The 15,913-nt window shown below is 32.3% G+C and overlaps 1 protein-coding gene across 1 annotated transcript in view; it reads right to left on the minus strand.

The window, feature by feature from the left end:
• Window positions 1-15,913, minus strand: part of Lemd3 (LEM domain containing 3) — a 68,048-nt gene that overhangs the window by 18,678 nt on the left and 33,457 nt on the right. The window contains exons 2-4 of the mRNA XM_005328699.5: window positions 11,237-11,274; window positions 7,100-7,166; window positions 2,088-2,155 (exon numbers count right to left, since the gene is read on the minus strand). Coding sequence (XP_005328756.2) covers window positions 2,088-2,155; window positions 7,100-7,166; window positions 11,237-11,274 — 173 coding nt within the window. The remainder of the gene's footprint in view (window positions 1-2,087; window positions 2,156-7,099; window positions 7,167-11,236; window positions 11,275-15,913) is intronic.

The following is a 15,913-nucleotide window of genomic DNA, read 5'->3' on the forward strand; positions in this document are numbered from 1 at the left end:
TATAAAGCAAAGATTTCTTAATTATGACCCAAATGCATAGGCAACAAAAGAGAAGTAGATAATCTAAAATACCTATCGGCAACAAAGGAAACAAAGAACAGAGTGAAACAGAATCTCTACAATGGAGGAAAATTTTGGTAAATCATATACCAAAATTTACCGTAAAAAGAAGTTAATAAAGTATGTAAGGAACTCTAACAACTCAATAATAAAATATAAATAAATAATATTAAGGGCTTGAATAGCATTTTCCCAAAGACATACAAATGCCAACAGATAGTATAGTGTATGTATATACAAATATATATGGTACATAGAAATGGTATATGAAAAAGTACTCAAAATCACCAATCATCAGGGAAATGCAAATCAAAACCACAATGAGCTGGGGAGGAGCTGGGGATGTGGCTCAAGAGGTAGCACGCTCGCCTGGCATGCATGCGGCCCGGATTCGATCCTCAGCACCACATACAAACAAAGATGTTGTGTCTGCCAAAAACTAAAAAATGAATACTAAAATTCTCTCTCTCTCTCTCTCTCTCTCTTTAAAAAAAAAAAAATGAGCTGGGGATGTATAGCTCAATGGTAGAGCATCTGCAAGACCCAGGGTTCAATCTCCAGCAGTGCAAAAATCAAAACAAAACAAAATGAAAATAGATGTGAAGAAACTGGAACCTTTGAACACTTTTGTGAAACTGCAAATTCATTACAGCCATTATGGAAAACAGTATGTAGGTTCCTCAAAAAATTAAAAATAGAACTACTATAGGACCTAACAAACTTCTGAGTTATTTAACCAAAAGAATTTGAAGCAGGAACTTGAAGAGGTATTTGCACTCCAAGGTTCACTACAGTGTAATATTCAAAATAGACCAGAGACAGTCAAAATAGACCAGAGGCAGAAACAATTTAAAAGTCCATCAACAGATGAATGGCTAAACAAAATGGGTATATACAGACAATGAGAAACTATTCAGTATTTAAAAAAAGAAATAGTGTCATATGCTATAATATGGACAAACCTTGAGGATATGTTAAAAGAATAACTCTGCTACTGGATAACAAACAGTGCAGGATTCTATTTACATGAGGTATCTAAAGTCAAGCTGATTGATGTAAGCGAAAGGTACAATGGTAGTTGCAGGAGTAGAGGGTAGGGTGTTGGGGGAGAGAAAAATGAGAAGCTGCTGTGCAACAGACATAAGATTTTAGTCATTCAAAATGAAAACGTTCTAGAGATTTGATGTACAACAATGTGCATATAGTTAACAATACTGTACTGTACACTTAAAAATGTTAATTGAGTAGATTTCATGTTATGTATTTTACTACAATATTTAAAAAGGGGAGGGATATGGGAGAAATATTTCCACGACATAACTTATTCACATGCCAGTCACCTTCTTAGGATCAAAGTTTCCATTTGCAAGTACTTATATCTTTATGGAATTATCTATTTGGAACTGAACTGATAAGAAGCTTTCCAGTATTGTTTTTAAATTCCACTTTCCCCTTTTTGAAGTCAGAATGACATTTGTCCACCTTTAACCTTCTGGTACCTTTCATTTCATCTAGGATTTTCAAAGATTATTTATAGAGTTTAGAAAATTCATCTGCAATTTCTCTTGGAACCCTGAGGTGAAACTGATCTAGGGCAGATTTGAAATAATTGGTATATACTTACTTACTTGCTTGCTTCCTTACATGTTACTCACCTGTCTCAACTTCCCTCTTACCAATTTTCTTTCGTTTTTATAGATGCCACCCAGGCTGGTCTCAAACTCCTAGATGCCAAGTGATTCTCCTGAATTAGCCTCCCAAGTAGCTAGAACTAAACTAGCATGCCTGCCTCTAACTGATGTTTGTTATATCCTTTCCAAATTAATGTACATTCTCTCAGACTGAATGTTCTAAAACAAAAAATATTGAGCAATTCCAATTTCTCTTATCTACTCATATGAAACAAGAAGCACAGGCTTTTAAAGGTACCACTGAAGTAGTCAAATTCATAATCCTTTGATACCAGTAGAAATGATTTACATAAGTTTTAAGAAAACAGATATTAAAATTCTAATGTCACTACTTACCTTTAAGTATGCAACTGCCTCTTGGACAGAAAGTGTTCTTTGACTAGAACTCCCACATTCGTGATCTCCTAAAAAGATTAGCATATTGTTAATTTGTAATCAGTATATTATTAAACAGAACAACTAAAATTTAAAAATTTTTTATAAATATACAATTATAGGTTATATTACTATAATCAGTAAAGAAAGATTAACTATAATTTATATTCTCTTTAAAAATTTCAATAGCTAAATAGTTAACCTTACGTAAATCACAATCTTTAAATGCACTTCAGTCTAGATAGGAATACATCTTCCTCTTATATTCCCAACTAAACTATAAGTCTGTATAGAAACCATGTCACCTTGATGGGTTTCACAGATCTTCACACAAAAGTGGCCCTCTACAGTTTTGTGTTATTCTAAAGGGGAAAATTTCACCAAATTCACTGCTAACTTACTAGTTTACATCTTTATTCTTAAAGCTAATAATTCCAGAATTCAAATAAGTTTAAATTTATTATTGTACTAAAACATGACCTTTTTCAGAGGATAGCTATGTCTATCTCTAGCAAGGGGAACGCATACCTGGAAAACTGCGACGACACAAATCAACAGGGAAATTTGGTAGAAGTTTGGTTTCTAAAGAAGAAGATTTGGTTTCTAAAGGGGTATGTTACAAAGTTTGGAAAACTGTTTTTCTTTTCTTGTGACCATTTTTAAGAAGAGAATTTAAAGCTTTTTCCTTTATGCTATTATATATAGTTATTAAATTATCCTCTATATTCAACTTAAATTTAAGTTTTTCCAGCCATATTACTTTCAGTAGCTTTTTTAAATTAGCATAAAACTCCAATTAAAGACTTAAAGACAATGGCATTTGACAAAATACAATACCCCTTCATATTCAAAACATCAGAAAAAGTAGGGATAGTAGGACCATACTTCAACATTGTAAAAGCGATCTATCTTAAGACTAAGACCAACATATTCTAAATGGAGAAAAACTGAAAGAAGTCCCTCCAAAAACAGACAAGGATGCCCTGTATCACCACTTTTATTCAACATAGACCTGAAAACTCTAGCCAGAGCAATTAGATGAAAGAAATTAAAGAGATATGAATAGGAAAAGAAGAACTCAAAACTATTACTATTTGCCTACAATATGATTCTATATTTAGAAGATCTAAAAATCTCCACCAGAAAACTTCTAAAACTAATAAATAAATTCAGCAAAGTAGCAGGATATAAAATCAACGCCCATAAATGAAACACATTCCTATACATCAGTGATGAATCCACTGAAAGAGAAATTAGGAAAACTAGCCCAATCACAATCTCAAAAAACAAAATACTTGGGAATCAATCTAACAAAAGAGGTAAAAGAACTCTACAATGAAAACTATAGAACACTGAAGATCTTAAGACGATGGCATGATCTTCCATGCTCTTGAATAAGCGGAATTAACACAATCAAAATGGCTATATGACCAAAAGCATTCTGCATTGCATAATGCAATTCCTATAAGATCCCAATGACATTCTACACAGAACTAGAAAAAGAAATCATGAAATTCATTTGGAAAAATTAAGAGACCCAGAATAGCCAAGCAATCCTTAGCAAGACTAGTGAAGCAGAAGACATCGCAATACCAGACTTTAAACTATACTATGGAGCCATGGTAACAAAAACAGCATGGTATTGTCACCAAAATAGACACACAGACCAATGGTAGAAACAGAATAGAAAACACAAGAGATAAACCCACATAAATACAGTTATCTCATACTAGACAAAGACACCCAAAACATTCATTGGAGAAAAGATAGCCTCTTCAATAAATGGTGCTGAGAAAACTAGAAACCTATATGTAACAAATGAAATTAAACCTTTATCTCTCACCAAGCACAAAACTCCACTCAAAGTCAACTGAAGACTTAAGCACTAAAACAGAGATCCTGCGACTAATAGAAGAAAAACTAGGGTAGGCCCAAATCTTCACCATGTTGGTTTAGGAACTGTCTTCTGTAACAAGACTCCTAAAACACAAGATGTAAAGTCAAGAATCAAAAATGGGATGGAATCAAACTAAAAAGCTTCTTTTCAGCAAAGGAAACAATCAAGAATGTGAACAGAGAGCCTACAAGAATGGGAGACCATCTTTACCACATGCACCTCAGATACAGAACTAATCTCCAGGATATAAAGAACTCAAAAAGACTTATACACACATACACACACACACACACACACACACACACACACACAAACACACACACACACACACACACACATATCCCAATCAATAAGTGGGCTAAGGAACTGAACAGACTCTTCACAGAAGAAATACAACTGATCAACAAACATGAAAAATGTTCATCATCTCTAGCAATTAAAGAAATGCAAATCAAAACTAATGAGATTTCATCTCACTCCAGTCAGAATGGCAATTATCAAGAATATCATAACCCACTTGAATCTAAAGTATGAAATATGATATGTCAAGAGCTTTGTAATGTTTTGAACAACCAATAAATAAAAAGAATATAAGCAACAATAAATTTTGGCAAGGATGTAGGGAAAAAGGTACACTCATACGTTGTTGGTGGGACTGCAAATTGGTACAACCATTATGGAAAGCTATATGGAGATTCCCCACAAAACTTGGAATGGAACCACCATTTGATCCAGCTATCCCACTCCTCAGTTTTATACCCAAAAGACTTAAAATCAGCATACTACCGTGAAGCAGCCACATCCTTGTTTCTAATAGCTCAATTCACAACAGCCATACTATGAAACCAACCTAGATGCCCTTCAACAGATGAATGGATAAAGAAACTGTAGACAGACATACACACACACACACACACACACACACACACACATACACACACACAAAATGGAATATTATTCAGCCTTAAAGAAGAATGAAATTATGGCATTTGCAGGTAAATAGATGAAGCAATTGCATATCATGCTAAGTGAAATAAGCCAATCTCCAAAAACCAAAGGCAGAATGTTTTCTCTGGTGAGGATGCTAATTCACAATAGGCGGGGGACTAGGAAAAATAGAGGTACTTTGCATTATGCAGATGGGAGTGAAGGGAGGAAAGGGGGTAAGAAGGATAATAGAATGAATCAGACATTACTATCCTATGTACATATATGATTACACAACCAGTGTGATTCTACAACATGTACAACCAGAAGAATGAGAAGTTACACTCCACTTATGTATGGTGTGTCAAAATGCATTCTACTGTCATGCTTAACTAATTAAAACAAAAAAATGTAAAATTAAAATAAAATCCTTGGCAATTTTTCTATAATAAAAGGAACCATGTTCTTATTTATCAGCTTTGTTCATGCAACATTTTAATGCTAGCGGTTTCAAGAAGGAAAAAAGTGCCTACTGGGTAAACAAGTCTTCAAACTCTACAATGGATCCTCAGAGACTCAGATTCCATAGATCTAGAGCAGAGGTCAGCAAACCGTAGCCCAGGGCCAAATATGGTCTGCTGATGGTTTTTATAAATGAAGTTTTATTGAAATACAGCGAAGCTTATTCATTTGTGTAGAATTTATTATTATTTTCATGCTATATCAGCAGAACTAAATAGTTGTGACAGAAGCAGTCCAGCCAGCAAAGCCTGAAATATTTACTATCTGGCCAATCACAAAAGCTTGGCAACCCCTACTCTAGAAGAAAAATCTGGATCTTTAAAAGCACATTGTGTTAATAAAATGAGCCCCAGATTACATTTCTTAAGACAATGTTACAGAGATAACTATAGATGCTGGTATTAGCAACATCAGGATTTCATAGCTAGAAAATATACTTAGCCTATTTGGGGATTTTAAAGTATAATAAATATATGTCATTAGCCTGCAATTCATAAATATGACATCCAGTCAATATAAAGACTTCTAGTGATGAATTATAAGCTTAAAAAACTCAAGAGAATTAAAGATCTGAACTAAAAAACAAATATAGGTGAGAGTACGGGGAACTGTCAGATTCTTAAATATTCCCATTCAACCAGAGAAGTTTCACATTGATCTATTAGGTTTCTGGTTTTCACAAAATGATCTGCTACATTAAAGTATAAAGAACTGCATTATTATTATTTTCTTACAAGTAATTATAAGAAGGAAATCCAAAGTCTCTTCTTTTAGGTTATATGTAAAAGAATAATTTTTTAAAAAGTGAAAGATAATAAACAGATATTGCTACTATAGCTACTTGATACTAATGCTAAGTGAAATAAGCCAATCTCCAAAAACCAAAGGCAGAATGTTTTCTCTGGTGAGGATGCTAATTCACAATAGGTGGGGGGCTAGGGAAAAATAGAGATACTTTGCATTATGCAGATGAGATACTAATTCATAAGCAACAATTTATTCTAATTGTAGGTATGTTGATAACTCAGAGTGTTCAAAACTTTTAACTAAGAGCAGGATATGCAGAAAATTCAATGAATCAGGAAAAATATTCTAGAATATGTTTTAAGCAACAATTTATTCTAATTGTAGACATGTTGATAACTCAAGAGTGTTCAAAAACTTTTAACAGCATCATATGCGGAAAATTCAATGAATCAGGAAAAAATATTCTAGAATATGTTTACTTTATCCAAAGGAATGACACCTATATAACCACCAAAAGAAAATCTGCATTTTTATATTTTATCCAAGATTTTAATTAATTCATTACTTACCCAATTCAACCAATATTTAAAATTCCAGAATTTTTTTCTATTAATGCAATTAAGAAATTAGGTTGACTTTAAAATTATATACAATATACAAACGTATTATAATTCATGGCAGAGAGAGAAAAGGCCTTGATTAAACAAATTTACATAAATTGAAAAATCTACTATGTATAGGTAATAAAAATTTCTAATGAAAAATATTCCACAAATAGGACAATGTGCTTTGGAAAGACAATTTCCACTGATATAACACACTAGATAGGCAAATTAATCTTTACAAACATCTTTAGAGACTATGAATGCTAAACAATTACCTGCAAGCTGTGCCAATCGATCATGTAGCTTGTATAATGTGCTCATCATAAGATTCTTTTCACTTTCCTAAAATTAAAAGAAGTTATTATGAAATATCAAATCCCAAGAAAAAAGTATATTGTTATTCCAAAAGAAAAACAGCAAATTTAAATTCATGGGTTCTGCATTCACTGAAGACAAATTTACATTTAAATCTCGGCCACAATATTTTAAGGAACCCTACTTTACAAATCTAAGTTATCACTTTAAAGATTTTACTTTCTTGAGAATGATCAAGAAATTGGCACTGTGACTGGTGCTAACAAGATTTTGTAATCTTAGTAAACTCACCCATCCACCTAAGAAAAGCTTTCTATCCCTCTCTCTAAGCTATGGATACCATTCTCATGAATTGTTTTACTTCAAGGCTTTCCTTTATTTTGTTTTGATCTGCCTCAACCACACAAAACAAGGGGAAGAAATATTAAGCACTCCGACCTCATCCTCTCATAGGCTTCCAAGGTGGCCCTGTATAAACTTATGAACCATTAAACTGAAACAAATGTTCAATGAAGAAGTAGGAGTCAAGAACTGTTCTGTCAGCGAAGTAAGAGACCAAAAGAATAAGATGATTCCTGTTCAAAAAACATACACAGCATTACATTACAGTTGCAAACTAAAATGCAAATATATAAGAGGGAGGTAAGGGAAGACCTATTTGTGGAGCACAGTATTTGAGGTTTCACTGGAAGAACAGAATTGACCAGCATCCCTTGGCAGAACGAAGAGCACGAACAAAGGCATGATGGCACAAAACAATTGTTAAATTTCTTATGTAACAAGTAACCTAGTCTGACTCAGTAAACTACTAGAAGTAGTTTGGAATTAATTGCCACAGAGTGTTGGATACTAAAACAAAGAATCTGAAAATTTAGGAGGAAAGTAAACCAGACTTATGTATATCAGGGATATTACTCAGACGTGAAAGTATAGGATGAAAGGAGTCCAGACAGGGAATTATTGTAATGGCATAGTCTAAGCTCTCTGCCAAGTACTCTAAAACCCTGATATCCCCAATCTAAGAGCAACTGCAAGAAGGCAGACCAATATAAGCAATGAAGAAGGGTAAGTTAGAAGGGGGTCATTGCTTATCACACTATCTAAAATGAATTACTGATTCATCAGGAGAATTGTCTTTATTATTTTCTTTGCTCTGGAGCAAATTCAGACATGATATAAAAGGGAAAGTAACATCTATGTGTCTAATGACATGCAACCTTATCTATCCATTTGTTTTCATGCTTTATATTCAGAAAAAGAAGAAACTAAGTCTGCACACCGTGGGTAACATGTTTTGGTGGAATTTTTCGGTAACAAGGGTTGAATCCATGAGCACTAAACCACTGAGCCACATTCCCAGCTCTTTTTTATATTTTATTAGAGACAGGGTCTCCCCGAGTTGCTTAGGGCCTTGCTAAATTGCTGAGGCTGGATTTGAACTCAATCCTCCTGCCTCAGCCTCCCAAGTCCTTGGGATTATAGGTGTGTGCCACTGCACCTAGCTAGGTAACATGTTTTTGTCAATATTTCGTTTTGTTTTTCAGTGACATTAGGAAGAGGAAAAACTCATCAAAGGTTCCATGATCCTACCACCAGAGTCCTGGTTTTCTGTTGTTTGACTTAACACAAATATTCCTTCAGTTGACTACTTGCCTTTTAAACCTTTTACCTTTTCTTCCCCTCAACTCTATATCAACAAGATTCTTATCAAACCAATCACTATCTTCACTTAGGATTAAAAATGCAAACTGCAAAAATCAGACATAAAAAGTAAAAGTAGGAGCTGCAACTCAAGATTCTGAAAGCTATGCAATTGTGATACAGTAAATTACAAAGGATTTTCAATACAAATGTTCAACAGAATGAGCAGAAGTTCCAATCATAGTATAATTTACAGATTTGATATATAAAACCAAGGTGTGTGTAATTAAGTTATGGAGTTAAGGCAAATGAAAGTTCTAAAGTGTTTCTCATCTGAAGAAGAGACTGATTTCCCTTTTATTTATCCTATCTTTTGATCATACCCATCTTTATCCTCCTTTCAAAAACAAAATTTAAATATCTGGTACCTGTCTTCTGTGATTATGTCTTTAATAAACATAAAAGACTTGATAATACACTTTATCTTCTGAATTACAGATATTTCTTAACCTAGATAGCTGTTAATAACAAAACCAACTGGATCCCAAACATACCATTATATTCTCAAAGAATTCAAGAAATTCAAGAACTCAGAAAGCTCAACTATCATTTTTTTCCCAAAAAATCATTTTTCTGATGTAAACTCATTCAAAGGGATGTCTATATATTACAGGGCCTAAAGTGCTATCCAAATGACCAATTAAGTAAGATTGCCATGATATATGTTATTAAGTATAAAATATATAAGTATTTTATATTTATATATAAAGAAGAAAACAGTCTTGTATTCCCAAAGTTCAGTGAGTATATTGTACTAACCTTAAATTTTGATATTTTCGTATTGCTAAATTCAATACTGCAACTAATTAAGTCAACTTTATTTTAAATGTCATCACAATAGAATGTTATTGAACATAATTATTTTGAAAAAAATAGAAAGGCTTTGATTCAATTAGTTTTAGTAGCAGATATGCTAAAGTAGCAGAAATTTTGAAAAGTATACAAATAAAATTTTAAAAGTTATATTCTTATTGGTTTATAATTTTATTACACTCTTCTCTTCTGTGTTTTTCAGACTGCCTCCTAACATTTCAGTCTGAAATGTCTAACTACTAGCTTCCTTTATCTCCCCTACAAACTAAAGACCTAACAATACAAAAAAGCTTTCAAGTAACTTTAATTAAACAAAAATAATTTTATAATTTAAACTTGCTACCTTCTAATTGATTGTTTTTAGTTAGGTTCAAATCACTGTTTTTCTATATATATCATTTCCTAAAGCAAACATTTAACTCATGGGGTTAAAAAACCTGAAGGGTGACCCTACCAAAATTTTTCTCATATACTGTCAACCTTTAAATATTTCTCTTCTCTATACTCAACCATTTTCTCTTCAATGACATTTTTAACTATCATCAAGCCTTTGATTAAATGATAATGGACTTGAAACACCTAGCATGGTGCCTGGCAAAGAATAAACACTAGTGTAAGTGAACTGCCATTATCTTCATTAGAATTATTACTATCATTCAGAGGCTCAGAACTTCAGTTTACCCCAAGGGGAAAATTACACAGAAGGAAATAGTCTTGTATTCCCAAAGTTCAGTGAGTATATTGTACTAACCTTAAATTTTGATATTGTCATATTGCTAAACTCAATAATACTGCAACTGATAAAGTCAACTTTATTTTAAATGTCATCAAAATAGAATATTATTGAACATAATTATTTCAAAGGTTCACTCTTAACAATTTAATATTCTGTGAGTTTGATTACTTCTTTATTAAACATTCTTCCATTCAAGTACAAAAACAAACATTTCTATATAGTCTATGTAACTGTCAGTTGCTATAATAAAAAATTAACAAGGTGTGCATTATTGTATAGATGAATGCATATGTGTATATATATATTAAGTACACATACATATATAAAAGATTAAACATCTTAATCTTCAAAGTACCTATAATTATGGTAAATGAAAAATGTTTTTATGTAAATAAAATCTAGGTTAAAATTATTATAGCATTCTTTGAAATGAACTCTTTCTAAATCCTTTACTGGCTAGGCATGCCAATTTATGATGTGAAAGATTCAGAGACAAGATGAAGACAAAGAGGACAAAAACAGCTAAGGCATCCAACAATAAGACAAAGACATACTTTTAAAACTTAATACTTTAATACATTAATACTTAAGTGTAAGACCCAGATCCATAGAAAACATGTTACTTCCATTTTACTTAGCAGTTGGCTTCAAAATGATAAACAGTTCAATCCTTAGGAGAAAATATGTGTCAAATTTAATCACATTGTAGTTAAGGAATACTCAGAATAAGAAAATGTATTTTTTGAGACTAAAAGAAACTTAAAAATTATTATTTTTAAAGTTGTCATTTTAATACTTTTATCATAAAACATAATACAAAGTATCAGTATTATGGTCTTTTACTTACTTGTATTTTTCCAAATGTTTCATCAAAGGGGTTTTTTACTATCAAGGAAAAGAAAAAAAAAAAAGAACTATTAGCATCACTTAAGAATTTAAACCCCCCTAAACAAACCCACTGAAATGCCAGTATATTCTTTACTAAAACCGAATGTAAATATGCAAACAAACTGATGATAATAAAAGGGAAGTGATTTTTCAGACATACTCTAATGACCATTCTCACTCTGAATTCACAATTTTCTCATAATCATTGAAAGTGTTTTTGTGTCAGGCACTGAATGCAAGTACCAGCTTTACTACTTTTTGCAACATCCCTTTAAATTAATATCTACTTAGCTACTCTAAGCTATATTTCTTCTTTTTTATAAGAGGGATATCAATGATCCACCTACTTTACCTAATTGTTGTCAGTATTAAAATAATCCATAAAATGCCTAGTATAGTGTCAAGCACTTAATATATACTAATGCATACTACCCATTATTACTGTTAATGACTGTATCATGCTTGCACCTTAACTTGATTTCTCTTCAAAATGTAGACTACAAGTAGTTAAGTAGTTAACTACTTAACAATAAGATGCTTTAAGTTTTAAATATTCAGAATTCCAACTTCTAAAGAACATCTTCCTCATCTTTGCTAACATATGGAAAAGTAGAAAGAAAAAAATATACTGATCAAAGTAGCTAAGAATTAGGTCTCGCTGTTAAACAACTCAGAATTTCCAATAAAATATTAAATTATAATGAAAGGATTTAATATTTTCCATACAATCTTCCTATCCCTCTCCCCCCATAATAAATAAGTTATGGTTGAACATATATGGCATCTCAAGATTATTCAGAACTTTTTTCTATCATCTCTTTTAATAGTATATGCAAAAATATTCAAATTTGTCAGTTGAAAACTTTTATATATGTTATAGATTATATATCTATATAATCTAGGTCACAACTAAAACTAGCTGATCTTACAAAGTAGTTCACACTGACCAGGTTTCCTTTCTGAGATGCTTTTCTATTTTTATTTGAGAAAACAGGAAGTCCCATAGGAACCAGGAACTGCCTGATTCTAAGAAAGTTCATGTGAGAGACCAGTTTAACAAGGTACAATAAAAAAGCAAGAGAAAAAAAAATGTATCCTGTTATCATCACAAGAGATTTTATTTTGCTAATAGATTTTTGGACATTTTCCCATACAACAAAACGACTTTAATACCATGGAAGAAAAATTTTGGGAAAATAGATAATCAAAAGAACTTAAAAGGGGAGTAGAAAGAATGTAACTTAGAGATTAAAAATTAAAAATCAAAGCACATAAATTGAAATACTTTTTAATAACATTTTATGTAAAATTTCAATAGTTTGAAATAAAGCTAAAGTTAATTCCATACTACCAAAAATAATACCTTGTCAATCTACTTAAAATAAATTTATTCTGTATAGGAAAATGCATGCAGTTCTAAATAAAAATGATAGCATTTTTTTCATTTTATACAAGTATCACTATGCAAGCATATCAATAAATAAGAATGTTCTGCCACCAGACTACTTCACTGTGAGTTTCTCACAACAGAACCATATTTCATCCCACCTTTATATGACTAAAGCCAAGATAGTACTGGACATAGAGTTAGTGCCTGAAAAATGCTGATGATGCTACCTGGGTACTTTGTGTGCTAACACCAAAGCAAAAATATGCATTTGACAAGAAGCTAGAAGAGGAGATGTTCTGAGCAAGTAAGAAGGTACAGGGTAGGATAACACAGAGAAAGCTAACAAGAACAACAATTTTGCATAACATATCTAAAAAACCAAGAGGATACTTTCTTCCCTATGCAACTTGTTTCCCCATATTGTCACCTATTAAATTAACAGACAAATTTATTAAATTAACAATGGTAGAAGTAAAATATAGCCTTGAGTTAAGTTTCAGAAGGAAACTATCCAAAAAAGCAGAAACTCTAAAACCCCTCAAATTTTTGCAAGAAGTATCTTGATACATCTAACCATTTTTCCTCCAAATCATTTCAGTATTTCTAAAAACACACCAATATCTTATCCAGATTACACAGTCTTTAACGGAAATAACACACATTGTTACCCCTAGAGTAAGAAAACCTAACACCAGTTCCCAATTAGGCAACTATTGAAAAAAAAAACTAATTTCAAAAACAGCCAGCAGCAAAACTTTGCCACATCATTTTTTATGTTTCTTTTCTAGGGAGACCCAAGAATGAATTATATTTCTTATCCCATATTCTAAAATAATAATAATGCCAAGATGGTACTTCAAAATGTACTCTTCTAACCCCCTAAAGGAACAACTTTTTTAAACCTGCTGTCTTCCTTTATAACATACAACTCCATCAGCTTTTCATTATTGCTTTTCCTCAATTTCTCCTTATTTGGCCATTCAATGTTTTTGTTCAGATTATTTCAAACCTCAAATGCACCAAACAATTTATGTCCATAATCTTTGTACATGTCTGTAATATTCTGACTTCTCTTTTTATTAAATCTATCCTAATGACTAAAACTCAAATTCCTCAAATGTTTGTTTAATTAGATCCCTCAAAATCTTCTAATGATTTCCCATCACATTTTGCCTAAGGAACTAATTCTTGTGATATTTATTAGACACTTACTAGTTTCTCCTTTTCCAACCCTTTCCCACCAATTTCAAAAACATTACCAGTTTTACTGATCCTTTCATTAAGTGCAAACTTTATTCCATTCTTTTAAGCTGAAATCAAATATATCAACCACTATGAATTCCCAGATAAACAGGAACAAATTGTAAACTCAACTATAGGTCAATACACTTCAAAGTACATGCTTATATTAACCAATTAAATAAATGATCTCTCGAAAAGGCTCTATTTTGGTTTCACAGTGCCAGAAAAGTCAGAGACTTTATAAAAGTTCTTCTTTATAGCTCAGGGGATAACAGTGTATTCATTTAACAAATTTTGATGAGTACTTAGAGCTAAACAATGGAAATTTGGCACTTAAAAAAAAAAAATCCCAGGCTGGAGTTGTAGCTCAGTGGTACAGCACTTGCCTCACAAGTGTGAGGCACTAAGTTCAATCCTAGCACCACATAAAAACAAATAAAGGCATTAAATTCACATACAACTAAAAAAAAAATTTTTTTTAAATCCCTGCCCTCATGGAACTTTGTCCTAATAGGATCTGAAGAGACAATGAACAAATCATTTTAAAAATACATATATGTCAGATGATTCTAAGTTCTTTGGAAGGAAAATAGAAGGAATAGTGCTTGATATGATAGGGGGAAGCAATTTTATACAAGACATTCAGAGGAAGCCATATTAAGATTGCATTTGAATAGAAACCTGAGGAACCAGAGGAAATAAGCCATGTGGATATATAAAGTTTGATGCTTATAGACAGAAAAAACAGCCAAGTCTAAAGGTTACGAGGTGGTAACATTTCCACCACATTACTCCTGGAAATGGAAGGAAGCCAGCATGGCTGGATAGAGTAGATGAGATTAAAAAAATGAAGTCCAATCAATAAGATTAAGAAAATAAGTCAGTACAGAATCTGAAGGGCTTTGAACACTTTTGTACTTTAAGAGAAATACCTCAGAGAACTGGGAGTAAGTGTTACCTAGCTCTTGCTTTAAAAGAAAGACACATGCAATAAGGAGCAGCTCACTCTCTGGCTTCAGAGTCCTAAGCATTGAAAACAAAGGATCTGCTATTTATGGACCCAGAAAAACAGGTAATAGTACATTCAGGATTCTTCCAGCTTTTCTAGATCAAGACAATAAACAATATATTTGGAATTAATGGAAATAATAGTACATAAAAATATTTTCCCAGGAAGATTCTAGGCCTTTGATCTTTCAGCTCTTCTTCATACCTGAATAGCTTCTATTTTATTTCTCCTGTCTTGAGGAACAAGGCAGCAGCTATGCTCCAATCAGGAAGGATATCAAACTATTGTAGCTTATTTTAACTTTCCTCTTCTCAGAATCCCTGTAAATTTGTTTTCAGTATCTTTACTATCTTTTAATTTAAAATCTCTTCTTATCTCAATGCTTGTACACTGGGTACTAAGTATATACTGAACAAATAAAAGCTTGAAGGCACACTGAGCCTCACTGAGTAACACTTCACCAATGTCAAAAAGGTACTATAGTTCTGAGTATTTGTACAATCTTCTCCTTGAATAAAATGGAAATTACATTTACTGAGCCCTCTGTATGTGCCAGGAATAATATTGCTGTCATATAATCATTTCATCCTCACATTACCACTGTTTTAGAGCAGGGAGTAATCCCATTTTTGTGAACAGAGACAATGAAATGTAAGATTAGGTTGTTTCCTTTAGGTACATGCAGCTGGAATTCAAAAAGACCAAATTTAAACCTGAGTACAAAATCTACATTCTTTTCATTATAGAAATAACCACAGAAAATACTTATTCTGTTTGATTTAAGGAAAGCAATATCAAGAACTTTCAGATAGGAAATCATTAATTTAATCTCCTTATAACATAATGCATCAAAAAGGACAAAAATGTGGATAAGAGGGTTGAAGAATATGCTGTTGGCTCCTAGATGAGAAAAAACTTATCTTTGAAAAAAGCTTTCTTTTGCAGCCTAGGAAAATTTACACAATATAAAGTGTCCTATGACTGCCATGAGCAGA

Source organism: Ictidomys tridecemlineatus, chromosome 6, assembly GCF_052094955.1.
Source record: "Ictidomys tridecemlineatus isolate mIctTri1 chromosome 6, mIctTri1.hap1, whole genome shotgun sequence".
NCBI classification, from domain to species: Eukaryota; Metazoa; Chordata; class Mammalia; order Rodentia; family Sciuridae; genus Ictidomys; species Ictidomys tridecemlineatus.